We start from the raw sequence: 14,286 nt of genomic DNA, 5'->3' as shown, positions 1-14,286 counted from the left end.
CACTTCAGAAAACTTGAATGTGATGGCATTGCCGGTCTGGAACTGCTCTCGATGTGTTGGCAGCGCGACACGCGCAGAAAGCCAGCATTTCATTCCCACAAGACAATAGTAGCAGCGAAATATGGCTTTTGCTAGTCAGGCATTGCTCCATGGAAGAGGGGACGGATGCCAAAATCGCGGCCGAGACCACGACCCAGCAAAGTCCGGAATGATGATGATGATGAATGCACCATCTCCGCCTTTTTCGCCCACACGGCTGGGTCTTGTGTCGCTGTGATGGGGCCACTTCTTGGGTGGTGCGCATTGCTCGCACATGACGTCGCACGCGGGGTAAAAGGTAACTCGGCCCTTGCAGTTTAAACTCCACAAGCCTTCCCGTCTGGACCAAACTTCCTGACCAACCGCACTGCTTCTCGCCCTCTTCGCCTACTGCCAACTTTCCGTTGACTCATGTGGTGCTCGTTCGCTGGGTCGATACGCGCATCGTGATGCGGTGACTTGCTGCTCCATTGCCCCATTCCGCAACAACCATCACGAACGAGCGAGCCGCGGGTTTAGTGACACACAACACCCCGGTCGCGCATCTGACGACCCGCCGCGCAATCGAGCAGCGTACATATGCAAGCTGCAAACAAGCTCGGGATTGCCTTTCTCGTCGCCGCATCGGTGGGGATGCGCTGACAAAAAGAGTAACCCTGCAGATCTCAAAAAGGTGCGAAAGCACGCAAGTCGCGGCGATGAAAAATGCTTGTCGCCTCACTCCCTCGTTCCTCTGGGAGAGGGCTGCAACAGAGTGATCGGCGCTGTGCTTACAAACGTTAGCGTCGACGCGGATCCGCGATGCAGACGGCCCGGTGCGGTGTGCGCCAATAATTTTCTTTCGAGGTGTGTGATGGCTGTCTGCCTGTCTGCCCTCTCTCCGTTGTCGGAGGGAACCCGGTCGTGCGGCGACGGGATTAAGGAGCTTTTTGTTTTTTTGGCGCGGGGAAGTGGCGGCAGCGGGGGGAAGGAACAGGAGAACTTTGAATAGCGTCGGTTCTTCTTTTTTCTCGTTTCGCCTTTTGACTCACGATAGCTGAACCGTAAGAATAGGCGGATGCTTATCAAGCTTCCCTGGGCTAGCAGCCAGTTAGCTGGCGGCGGAGATAGAGGCGGAGAAGATAGTGGGAGGATGAGTGATTCACGATGAGGCTAGTGCTGCCATTGGCCGAGCATTGGTGCGCATCCTCACCCAAGTGGGCTCTTTAACACTGCTAGTATTATGCGCATCGTCAGCCAACGCACGCCACACGCCATTCACAGAACGTGAAGTCGGACCCTTTCTCCCTCTCGTCACCGCTGATCTGCGAAAAGGCGGATGGCTTCTGCTGCGAGGTCATAGCTGGAGACCTGACACTACGGGTGGGTCACGCGCACACCTCGCTGGTTTCCCTTTAACGCGTGAGCTATGGCGCTATCAGGATCGTGAATTCCTCAAAAATTCAATAATCCCAGCGCTCTGGTCGCCGCGCACAGGCATAACGTTATCAGGCCAAGCTCGCAGATCAGTAACGGCTTGTGATTGCCGGTGACTCTTTCACGCGGCACACTTGACTTACAATTCACACCTCAGCTGAGTACATGCCTGGCTAATCCGGGCCGTCTGCCCCTTGCATTGATAAGAAAGTTTCAGCCGCCGCATTCCCACCTCCAAGAAGCCACGGATCCTGGTACATTCAATCTCGAGATGGGAAACATAATGCTTGTTGACCGCTCAGGTGGTTTCGCTCCATTAGGTAGTGACTAGGAAAAAAGGAGACAAGGATTATCCTAAAACTACATACAAGCCCAGTCCTCCGAGCGCCCAGTACCCGAAACCAGCTACCTCTTGACGCTTCCCGCTAGTCGCACCTCCTGTAGACATCGTCGATGCCGATATTGATGTCGCAGGGCTGTCTGTTCCACTACCGCTGCGTAGGGCAGACATTGTTGTAGTAGTCGCCTGACCGGTGGTCCCGCCATGGGCGCCTTCGCCATGTGCTCCAGAAGAGCCGCTGGTGACGGTCTGCCCGGGGCTTGAAGTAAAACCTGCAGTAGTGTTCGCAGCGGGCCCTGCCGTGGCACACACCGTCACCGTCACCGTCGAGGGCGGGTGCGTGCTGCAAGTGACTTCGTTGGTTTCGGTAGTGACAGCTGATGGAGGTAGCTGGCCTGGGGCCAATTTTGAGGACCCTGTGGCGGTGCTCAGCGTAGACGGCTGACGGGAGATACCGGTGCTCCCCTGGCCGATAGTTGATGATGGTGGAAGACTTGATATTGATCCTGGGAAATCCGAAGTCTCTGTGCTACCAGAAGTTGATGTGGTGCTGGAATGTACTCTTGGGCTGCTTGGTGGGAGAGTGGAAGTGAATGAAGATGACAAAGGACCAAGCCTCGAGCCCATGGCTGGATTAAAGCCATTGGTGGTATCCCCACCATTGTCCATGCTTGAGCTGCCAGCATGGCCAGCGGTAGCACTGGCAGCTGGCACTGTAGCGGCGTTCAGAGCCGTGGATGTACTGGTATTGCTGATTGTCGGCCCGCGCGTGCTCGCACTCGATGAGGGTGAGAAGCTTGAAGTCAGCGTTGAGTGACTAGAAAAATCCAAAGTATGCTGGTTTGTACCGCTTGGCGAATTCTGGGTGTTTCCAGTAGTTGAATTGTACCCTGGACTTTTGTTTGAACTATTGAACGGGGGGCTGGAAGTAGATGTAGACGATACACTTGTTAAGGGCTGACCATTTATTGGTTTCGTCCAGATGGTGGGAGACGCAATTACGCTTGGTGAAATGAAGATGATTTCAGGAGTAGAGGGTAAAGATGAGATAGCGGGGCGTTTGGTGCTGTCAAGGTTGGAGCTCGATGAAGTGATGACGCCCAAATTTGACGCTCTAACATGCGGCTGGGCCCCTACTGTTTCAAGGATTGGCACATTCGCTGTGGTATAATATCCCGATCTTGCCGCCTCTGTCACAGTTAAAGATCCCGAAATAAAGAGTGTAGCTGATGATATGGTTCCGTTGAAGGTGAATAATTTGGTTGTTACGGTGCCGTTCAGGGTCGCTGTTATGTTAGGCGAAGGGCAACTCGTTGAGTTCCATAAACCAGAAGACATGTTCTGAGATGGTGGAACTGTTACGATAGTAAGAGTCGAGGAAGTTGTTGATGAAGTTGAAAGGTTTTTAGACTGGCTTGACAAGCGGGTCGACTGAGTTGTAGGGCTATCAGTGTTGGTGGAGTCCGCGGTTGACCCTATGGATTTCTGATCGGTGCCTGTTTCCGAAGGGGAAATAGTTGTAACCTTTGGGGTGACCGAAAACACTCTGCCCGTTCGAGCAGCAGCGCGAAATGAAGGAAGAGATGAAGAAGAGAAAGCTGTTGTTTCATCCGTGTTTGTTAGCTGCAGTCCGCGTGATGAAGCGTTCCTGGGGACCGGCTTACCATGACTTGATAGGTAGTTATGAGAGATAGAGCGTGATGAGATGACAGTGGCAATGGATGTTTCAGCTGTGAGGGTTGTCCCTGAAATGTGTGGCGATGCCCCCGTCGCTGCAAAGGATCCCGGGAGCCGTGAACCAAGTTCGAAGGATATTGTAAAGCTTTCTGACGTTTTTCTGTTACAACAATTGCAAATTGTTGAGTTCAATGGACCAGTGGACATGCTTTGAGATGCTGGGATTGTTCGGAAGGCCTGGGAGGGCGAGAAGGATGCATTTGAACGAAGCGTACTACTACTCCATGTTGAACTTGCGAAAGGAGGAAAATACGCCTGGACTGAGCTGGGGTCTTTCGTATGTGTTTCACTTGTTGACTGAGATATACGTGATGGGCCATGAGATCCGACGGAAAGAGTTTCCTGACTCTGGTAGGCACTGCTGAAAGTGCATCCGCCCAAATCCAACCCAGAGTATGCAGCTGTGATTGTTGGGATAAGGGTTTGGATGACCGGATACGGCAGCCCCGACCCTTTTCTTTGTGCCTGTGTTGTCGACGCTGGGTAGACGAAAGGTGTTTGGAATGAGACCGTTGTAAAGTTCAAACTGCAATCTGGAGTGCCGTCGTTTTGCCGAGTTGCGAAGCGTAATGCTTCGAAGGCGGAGTAATTCGTTCCAGAAGCGCTTGTATCATTAACAGCTATTGAGTAATAGTAAAGGAAGTTTGTAATACTTACAGTGTCATGTTGTTCCAAATCCAACTGACGGGGACTGCATCCCCTGTACTAGAGGCCTCCATGGTCAAGGCAGTTGTCGGTACCTCTGATATGGTACGTGTTTGAGCACCATTAGTGAGCACAATATGCGTATCGATCGTTTGTACCATTGAGCTTGCGGGAAAGGTGAGAATTGAGGGTTCAACAGCCTCCAATACCAAGCCGGTACATGCCGATGGACTGCTCATGAACGTTTCAGAGGTGCTTACGTTCAGATCAACCATTGCTGCGGACGACAAGCGAATGAGTCCGCCGCCTGAGAAACATATGGACAAGATTGAGGGGAGAATTAAACGACGCATGGTAGTGGTACGGCTGGTGATTTGAGGTCAGGAGATCAGGAGAGAATTAACGAAGGAACTCCACTGCCAGGCGAAGAGGTCATTCATTCCATGGCACACTGATATATCCGCGCACTTCTCACAGCGTTAGGCCTTCCTTGTTAGCACGTGATGAAGCTTATGTAGAAGAAAGGGATGTATACAGGTTGTTTGATTGCAGATTGCCTTTTGAGCTACGATAATCAGGAGCGGTAAGATGCGGTTCTACCGGAATGATCAGACTTCCCGGGGCTGTCGTATACCTCCGCAAAATGGCATGGCAGGTTTTATACGTCGAATTGTACCTTGCATCCATCAAAGTCAGCTGTGTGATGTCTTACGCTGGTACTGTAGACCCTCTGGATTTCGTGGCGCAAAATGTCTTAAACCGGGCCTGTTCCAGGTTCAGCCGCGATGCTGTCGGCACCCGAGCTTACACAAGCAAGGACCAGAAATCGAAGGATGACCACAAGAAGTTTGACCACGTTCGAGCAATCCAAGGCACAGCACATGTCCAACTCGGCCGAACCACATGTTTCCGCTAATTGTAGCATTTCGAGTTACATGGATCACCTGCGTTGCATTTGTTCAGCTCTCTCCGGCAATTCAGAGCAATATGGCATGTCTTGGGACGTCTTCTCCTTTCCTTCTCCTTCCCTGGCCCCTCTGACTTCAAAACGCTCCTTGTGAAAATCCATGAGATCTATAGAGGAATAGTGTACGTTCCTTTTGTAGTGAGAGTTGGTAAAAGGCGATGAATCCCCCGTTTTTACTTCTCAAGAACTAGTTTTATAGTTCGTCTGAACCAGTCTATACTTTATCGATATCTGCTTTTCCGAGATTACTAAAAGTACTGGTTACGAGTGCTTGATTGGATAAGTATTCGGATAGGGGTGTGGTTGGTCTGCATATTTGTAAGCTCAACTCACCACCATGGCAAATAGCAAAGTGTTATCAGACAAATAGCATTGAAAAGCAGAGAACAACAGTCACGCAGTCAATTTCAGAACAGGAATCTGTATTCAAGTGGGTTCGAATCTTCCTTCATCATTGTGGAATTTCATTTCTCTGATCTATCGAAGATATCCAAGGGGGATTTGCCTGAAACGTAGCACAGAAACCAGAATTTGGAAGAAGGCGAAGGATGGTTGAGTTTTGAGAAAAGTAGAAAAGCAAGCATAAGCTTCGAGTGGGTTGAATACGGTCGACAGGAGCTCTGCCGGAGCCAGTCCTGGTCCAAGGGTGGCTTATACTGATGACTGCACAGCGGTAGTACGAGTCAAAGTAGTTATTTTGGTAGTTATTATGGTTGTTGCGGTAGACGTTACTTTTGGCTGACCGCTGGACCGGCTGCTTGACATCTGTGTTGTTGTTGAATCCTCGAGAGTACTTGAAGCCGAATTTGAAGACATCCCTGTCATTGTCGCGCGGAAGGTCGTCGGCGTTCCATCAAGAAGTCCCAGTTTCTCCACGTGTGTCGAGTCTCCGGTCGTGAAACTGGAGGATGAAGTCGTGGCCACAGTTCCAGCCAGTCGAGGGGCTGTAGAAAAGTCAAGGCTTGTGCCTGAGAGGTAGCCTTGGCATTTGCCTGCGCTTGGCTTCCTTGCTGTGCAGGTAGAGATGTCGAAAGATAGATTGAGATTTGAATCATGCTTCAGGAAATCGATGACCGAAGGAGGGGCGGGCATGTACATCTCGGGGATAGCGGTCGACGGGTATACGAAAGGATGCATGCTGGTGGTAGGATCAAACGTGCACTCGTTGTCATAGCCTGAATCTTTGCGCCATGTTGCAAGCTGCCAGCAATCGTACCCGAGGTAAGTTGTGGGATATGTCCTGCGGGGGGTTGCGAGTTAGCATTTGTATACCAGCGAAGTCGTGTCAGCTTACAGGGTAGCCTGCTTCCATGTCCAGGTGATATCAGACGCTGCCGTAAAGATGGTTTCGCATTCAGTGCAGATGGGTGTCTTTGTTGTTGTCGAGTAACTCGTACAGCCGTCGGGGTTGATAATGGCATACTCAGTGACCGTCGGCGTAAGGTGGATAACAGTGCCCGGGAAGCTGAGTTGCTTTGGCTCAATTGCCTCAAGGATGCATCCAGCACATGCAGGTCCCTCCGTGATGGTGGCGTAGCTGGGACAGGTCGAAGAAGGCGAATATGTTGTCTCTGCGATATCACGTATCGCATGCTGATGCCCGACGTCAGGGACTGTGTTCAGCGGTAGTGCGGGCTGTGGCTGCGGAACCGCAAGAATACCATGTATAACAAGGCAAAGAAGCGGGAAAATGTTCCTGAGAGCCGGCATGCTGCTGACTTGAAAAGTGATGTGAGGAGAGTCGTCTTTAGCGTGCCTGAAGATTTGGATATACCCAAGCAAAGATCAGAGTCGAGCTCTTGCAGGGGGAAGGAATTGGCTGTTAGAGGATGTACATTAACCTTGTACTCAACGTGGCTCATATACATGCTCGGCAAGGGTGTCGAAGACTTCGTCAATCGCATTGAGGCGTGATGAGGCAGGAGCTTTGAGATGCCGGTGAGCCGATCGGCAGTCAGCTGTGAATGTGCGTAGCCGCAGTGTATCAAACTTGCATACATGAGATTGCAGGTGCCACAGCTCTGTATGCGAACGCGTCTGCTACCTCGCGAATGATTGGATGACTACTGAGGCGCTGAGGAAGCAATCTGAAAGAGCCGCAGCTCAGGCTTGCAGACGGCAAGGTACCGATGCTATCCGTACCCCTTGCGATCGTGACGCGCACGTTTTTGACTATGCCAGAGTGTGAATTGAACCGGTTGGCTGTGGACTTGGTTCGAAGTTGCTCCTTTTGCATACGAGGTGCGGCAAGAACCGAGGTGGCGCTCCAAGACCTTCATTGTGGCTGGAGGCTGGGAGTGTCAGGACCAGACCAGGCGGCTCAACCATAAGGAATTGACACGCAATATCTTGTAGAGCTGGACTGGTCTCATCAATCAAAATTTTGCAAGCATCACGACTTTCCAGGCCTGTGCAATCAGAAAAGGCATTGCGCATCAATGCTCCTTGATTTCCGGTTGATTCTGCAACCTTTTGAGCCTACAGTCAATTGCAGAATCCTTGGCGGGGTTCAGGGGTAATGGATAGCACCTTAGAGCGTGATACGTTACCCAATGGATGAGCAGGCAGCCGGCGGAAACGGGAGAGCCGAGGTTTGACAGGATTGCAAACGCATCGAGCACAGAGCCCCATGCGAGGATACTACCCGTTGTCTGGAGGACAAAACGTTACCTCATCCAGAAAGAGTACTACGTGCTTCGTTCCGGACTTTAATAAGGACTGTATCAGTGGCTTCAATTGTACAAGAAGTTTCAAGTATAGCGCCGTTGCAGAGTCAGAAATTGATAGTTGGGTCAGCTTTAGAGCTGTTGCATTGGATTTGAGAGCTCAGGTGGATAGCAGCGGTGTGGATCCTGCCCTGGGTAACATTTCGATATGTGTTTTGTTGTTCGTTGGGCCAAGACTCAAAGTGGCGCCATTGACGGGAGAAATTTACTGGCTGTAATGTGGCGGAAAGTGTGCCCACGACGGGAATGCGTGTGACTGCGATAGGAAGCGGGGTAAAAGAAGGCAAGGAGCCTGCCATGGGCGATGCGACACGGCTGAGTGAATGCTGCCTGGAGGCTGATGAAGCGACACAGCATGTGAGGCCTGATTTCACGGTTGGAAAAAGCCGAATCCGATGCCCCTCGCCTTTGGTGGTCATGAGATGGACAGACGACCTTTGGGCGGAATTGTGCATGGAGCTGGGTGCAGGCGTGGAAATGCGGATCCCTTGCACATGGCAAAATCTTGAGCTGCCGCTAACATGTGCTCTATGATGCAAGGTTTTCTTGACATGCGAGCGTTGAACAGGTCAGAACCGTTTTGTCGAACGGCAATGGTACTGAGAAACTGGGGTCGCGGGGAGTCCCGGAGCCGACTGAGGATTCCAAGACGTCGAAGCCTCCAAGTTTTGAATGTCACACGTGGAATGTTGTGTCTTGGGAATCACCAGCAAAGGCAACGATCGTTTGCGGGGGTCCAAGCGTCGTCGGTAGTACTAGCAAGGAACATCTGATTATTTTTAGGGGTGCATCGATAAGATGGATCTGGAGGGCCTCATTATCCTGAATCGGAATGCTGTGGATGATAGATTGACTGCTAGTCTCCAGAAATGGATGGAGAGCTCCAGAGATGGCGACAAGAAGACGAGTATGCAAGTGAGGCTTGGAACTTGAGGAGTAGCAAGGTCTGCTTTCAGCGCGTACTGCAGATGCACGTCGCACGGGCAACATAAACAGGCTTTCACCACTGCAAGTACAAACGCACTTTGCGCGGGGAAGAGGAAGGTTGCTGCAAGCTGTGACTGCAAAATATATGTAGTGCTCACATAGGAGACGGTGGAGGAATTCTAAAAAGCTGGGGCCTTGTTGCGATAAGGCATTCTCAGCACGTGAATTAATAACGGTATAGGCCTTGGCCCGCGTGCGAACTTTATACTGCTGGGCGCCGCGACAGAGGGGTTTCCCGGTGTGTTGGCTGATGGGGGCCAAGCCTTTGCTGAGCCGCAATTGGCCAATGAGTAGTAGGACGAGGCTGAGCGGCAGTCAGCCCGGGCGCAAAGGAAGGGGGTGGAGCAGTAAGTCGCACCAGCGCAAGTCTGGGCAGCTCGAGTGCCAATCAAAGGCGGGCGGAATCAGGCCAGCGAGGTGCGCGTGGCTCTGGAACAAGAGGATGGAGGAGAAAGGCCAAGCGCTTGAGAATAAGTACGTTTCTCGGCTGGCCCCCACGCAGTAGCCTCTTTAGCCGCCGACCCTCTCCTCGCAGCTGCCTTAAACACCTTCCTTTCTGTCGCTTCCCTCGACCGTCTCCTGTCTGCTCCACCGGCCACACCGTGTACAGTCTCCACAGGTCTTCCTCAGGCAACGACATGCGCGTGCCTGGCAGGCCTGATTTCCGCTGACTCGCGCTCCGCCCACACCCCGGCGCGCGTTTCCGACGTGCTTGCAATGCCTCTCCGCCGCCGCGAGGACTCAGCGCCCACTGCATATACCGTGCCAAACACGGGCAAATGGGATGGCAACGACGGCTCCTGGTCCACTTTTCGCCTGAGCGTTGGTACGCCGCCGCAGGAATTCCGGGTCCTCGTATCGACGCGCGGTCACGAGACGTTTGTGCCCTTGCCTGAGGGCTGCACTGCAGACGATCCCTCCAACTGTGCCTCTTCGCGCGGCGCCGAGATTTTTGGCAGCTCCCAGAATACGGGCTTCCAGACGAATAAGTCGTCAACATGGGAGGAGATGGCCATTTACAACCTGGGCCTCGAAGACGACCTCGGCGTGAGTGCCAATGGCCTGTATGGCTACGACACGCTGCGTCTTGGCGGCAGCTCAGACAACAGCGCCTTGCAATTAAGCCATCAAATACTTGCCGGAGTAGCCAACAAAAACTTTTACATGGGGCTCATCGGCTTAAGCCCCATCTCGTCCACTTTTGATACCACAAGCTCTTCTGTCACCAGCTTTTTCAACAACCTGAAGACAAATAATTCCATCCCGAGCCGGTCATATGCTTACACGGCCGGAGCTCGCTACCGTCCGTCTCCCGCCCTCTACGGAGTACTGACATGCACTGACACCTGAATACAGGAAATAAGAAGGTCCCTGGAAGCCTAATACTGGGCGGCTACGACCAAGCTCGCTTCAAATCGCCCCCACAGTTCAATTTCACTTTTGCCGATGGCGACACCAGCAACCTGATGGTTGGCGTCCAGTCCATCACCGCATCTAACAGTCTCATCGGCGTTGCTGCCATGACCCATGCTGGCCATTTGTCCCTCATCGACTCAACAGTTTCTGAGCTCTGGCTGCCTGAGGACGTGTGTGAAACCTTTGCCCAAAACTTCGGCCTGACCTTCGACAACGTCACCGAGCGCTATCTCGTGAACGACACCATCCATCAAAAGCTAACCGACCTCAACCCCGAATTCACCATCAAGCTCGGCAACCAAATCTACACCAGCGACACCAACAGCACAAACATCGTGCTCCCCTACGCCGCCTTCGACCTCGAAATCGGATATCCCATCTATCCGAACAACACCAGATACTTCCCCATCCGCCGCGCCGCAAACGACTCGCAGTACCGCCTCGGCCGGACCCTCCTCCAGGAAGCCTACCTGATCGTCGACCACGAGCGGCGAAACTTCACCGTAACCCAGGTAAACTTCCCCGAGACGTCCCCGGATCCCGACATCGTGACGATCCACTCACCCGGCGACGACGGCGACGACACGTTCGGCGAGGCGACCGGGCTCAGCACCGGCGCCACGGCCGGCATCGCCGTCGCCGCGTCCGTCGTCGGCGTCTTCCTGATCGTCGCCATCATCTTCTGCTGGCGCCGCCGGAGCAAGCGGCGGAAGGACGCCCAGGCCGCCGCCGCGTGGCAACAGCAGCAACAGCAGCTGCACCAACAGCAGTACGGCCAACACTTCGAGCTGCAAGGCCAAGAAGGCAAGCCGTACGATGCGTGGCACGGCACGCCCGTCGAGAGCGACAACAGGGAGATCTGGGAGATGCAGGGCACCAAGATCGACGACCCGCACAAGCAGCGCCGCATGCAGGAGCTGGACTCGGGCCAGAACAGCGCCCACGAGTTGCCTAGCCCGCCCGTCGTGTACGAGATGGCTGCCAGTAGCCCCAACAACAACCGCCGTGCTGCGAACGATCCGAAAGATCAGCGGTTTTCGTGGCAGAATTGATGGGGGTAACTTGTTTTCTTCTTCTTCTGTTTACGTGTGATGAGAACATAAAGAGATGGTAAAAGAGACTGAGAGACAGAATAATGGGCTCCATGTGGTCCCGGTTGATATATGGTCGACAAAACTATTGTTCATGTTTGTATATACCCTTTGAGGCGGGAGTGGCAATATTAATCCATGATAATACCTTTTACATGGTGTTCTCAGTTCTGGCACAAGGTCTTCTGCTGAATTGAGTTGATCCCTGATTCTCTGGAGGACGTTTTCTGCAAAGAGGCCAAGTTTGTATTGGGTGGGAGGAGCGCTGGACGTTGGCCGGTAAGAACTGAAGTTCAGGGTATGGATACTCTTTGATGATGCCACTAATTTCTTCCCAGGACGAAAATGCCAGACGTTGTAGATGGAGTGTCAAGATTTTGAGCCATTGAAGCAACTGAGTGTTTCTCACGTTCTTGTTGCCTCACCATTCGCCCTTTCGAACATCTCCCCACCATCTGAGCCGCTATGTTGTCCAAGCGAACCATTGTGCCTTACCTCCTCTGTAGGCGCACTGCTCGGCATGACCAGCTCATTCAGATCATTCAGCGTCTCCCTCAACTCATCCCAATCCCCCAACCTCACCCACCACCTCCTCTTCACAACCTTCAACCCCACAAACATCACCAACAACAACCCCGGCCCGAGGTACTGATCCAACGTCTTAACCACCAACTCCTCCCTCGCCCTCTCGTTCTCGGACCACAACCCAGCGCTCGCAAACACGAACAAAATCACCAAGCTCGCCACCAGCGCGAACCACGCCAACCACGGCTGCGCAAACTCCAACCAACTCAACCCCCTCCCCCCACCCCCTCCCTCCGCCACCCACCGATCAAACTTCCGATACTGCCCCTTCAGCTCCGTATGATGCCGCCTCAACCACCAATGATACCGCAAAAACGCCAACGCCTGCGACGCCCACACGAGTATACAACTCGTCGTCCCCACACTCTGCAATATATCCTGCATATTATCCGTCCCCGTGCTGGTATCCGCGTCGCCCAGCGACACGAACGGCACCCACGCGAAGAACATGGACCCGATGATGGCGCGCGCGGGGACGCCGTTCCCGTCGACCCGCCCGAACGTCGCCAGGAACCGCAGCACGCGCGACGGCTCGTCCCGCTGGATGCTGGACCCCAGGCCGTAGAGCGTGCGGGAGGCGACGAAGAGCGCCGAGTTGGCGGCGCTGAAGGCGGAGTAGAGCAGGCATGCGTTCACCGCGCCGCCGAGGTGCGGGACGTGGAAGTTGTCGGTTGCGATGACGGGCATGAGGCGGGTGGCGTTGTTGACGGCGTTTTCGGCGCGGGGGCGGAGGAGGAAGTTGAGGGTCGGGCTCGGGGAGGCGGAGGTTGTTGAACTGCAAAATGTGTTGTCGCCGGTTTGGTTCCATTGCTTGTAGTAGACCATGAGGTAGCGGTCGTCGGATTGGACGTTCAGGAGCATGCTGATGATGCTGACGATGTAGACGAATAGGACGATGAAGCTGATGTTTTTGGCTGGGGGTTTGAGTTCGCGCGTGTCTTTGGCTTCGAAGGCGGTCATTGTTACGGATTCTACGCCGAGGAACGGATATACGGCCAAATTGATGCCGATTCTGTAGGTGGTCAACGTCGGTCCAGATAAAACGGGGAAATGACGTACAAGACGAGTATCCCTCTGCTGCTCCCGACTTCAGGGGTGTCTTTGAAGCCATCGGTGATGTCTGGAGATACAAGATTGGGTTAGTCTTTTGTTTTCTTTTTCCTGTTGGAGAAATCTCTCACAGTTGTGGCATGGCGGATCAGCCCAACTGACGCCACTCTTTAAACATAGCATGATAACGAATATCATGAACAATATGAGAAGCTTCAACACTCCGCCGAAAAGCTCTATGTACCCAAAAAGCTGGAAAGAAATTAGCATATGGACCTATGGTTGGAGGGTTGGAGGCCACTTGCCCTGACGGTGTTGAAGTTGATGAAGAAGACCAAAAGCGGACACAGAACGTAAACAAGCGTTTCTGCAACCCTGCTGTCATTCCAGTACTTTACGATTCCGCCGGCCGTGGAGATGAGAGCAGCAAAGGTAATCGCCCACGTGTACCAGTACGCCACGCACACCACCACAGCAAAGTCACGGTCTACGAAGCGGCGGACGAATTCGACCATGGGGTTCGAGATGGGCCAGGTCACGACCATTTCGCTAATGCCCTCCATGACGGCCACGGCCACGAGACCGACGAATGCGAAGGACAGCAGCACCGTTGCGGGCCCGCCGAATGCCAGAATCTCGCCGCCTCTCGTGATGAAGCCAATGCCGATAATGGTGCTAATCGTTATCATCTGTAGAGCATCAGAAAGAGCCAGAGAGGCCTCGAGTCGATTGACTCACAAAGATCTGCCATCGTCCCAGCTCACGCCTGACATCGAAATTGATTAGCGCGAATCTGATGATCTTGTGATGGTACCTACTTCAGAGGCGTGGCATGTGGAGATCTACGTAGGCCGCCTTCGAGGTTGGTAGGCATAATGTCGTGTCTGCCTGTCGGGGCTGACCAGTGGGAAGAGATTTCCAGCCTGCGGGGCTCATAATGTACGGTTTTTGCATGAGCCGGGGCTATGCTACGAGGCGTTCGCAGCTGTGTTCCACCACTCTTGCTTATACCCTGGTATTGTGTGGGGGCCAGGTTTTGCTTAGCCGAGCAGGCAAATGCACTGCACGCTGCAAGGCAACCGAGCGGGAACCAGACATGCGCCGCAAGCCGGGCGCGTCTTTCATCACATTTCGCCTCCCCCAAACCGCTTCAGCCTACTCAGTGCTCCTTTCCGTAAGGCTCCCTCAAAGCATTTAAGACTGGTCCTTACCTAACCGTAGCAGATTAGCTTACACCGCGCTTAAGCAAGGCACCCGATCTGGTCAACATCAACACCTTCTACAGGC

General features: G+C 53.3%; 2 protein-coding genes across 2 annotated transcripts; one reads left to right on the top strand and one right to left on the bottom strand.

The window, feature by feature from the left end:
* Positions 1 to 9,574: 9,574 nt before the first annotated feature.
* LTHEOB_9296 (Peptidase A1) lies at positions 9,575 to 11,325 on the top strand (the record flags this gene model as incomplete). Its single annotated transcript, XM_035518868.1, has 2 exons — positions 9,575 to 10,160; positions 10,214 to 11,325. 2 exons carry the CDS (start codon positions 9,575 to 9,577, stop codon positions 11,323 to 11,325), a joined length of 1,698 nt encoding a protein of 565 aa, XP_035368901.1.
* Positions 11,326 to 11,769: 444 nt separating this feature from the next.
* Positions 11,770 to 13,873, bottom strand: LTHEOB_9295 (Amino acid/polyamine transporter I; the record flags this gene model as incomplete). The annotated part of the gene is made up of 6 exons (XM_035518867.1): positions 11,770 to 12,961; positions 13,009 to 13,069; positions 13,131 to 13,251; positions 13,311 to 13,688; positions 13,738 to 13,765; positions 13,818 to 13,873. The coding sequence occupies 6 exons, from the start codon at positions 13,871 to 13,873 to the stop codon at positions 11,770 to 11,772; spliced, it is 1,836 nt and encodes a 611-aa protein (XP_035368900.1).
* Between the last annotated feature and the right edge of the window lie 413 nt (positions 13,874 to 14,286).

Source organism: Lasiodiplodia theobromae (assembly GCF_012971845.1).
Source record: "Lasiodiplodia theobromae strain AM2As chromosome Unknown scaffold_31, whole genome shotgun sequence".
NCBI classification, from domain to species: Eukaryota; Fungi; Ascomycota; class Dothideomycetes; order Botryosphaeriales; family Botryosphaeriaceae; genus Lasiodiplodia; species Lasiodiplodia theobromae.
The sequence above is the reverse complement of the archived record's forward strand: the minus strand, read 5'-3'. Positions and strand labels throughout refer to the sequence as shown.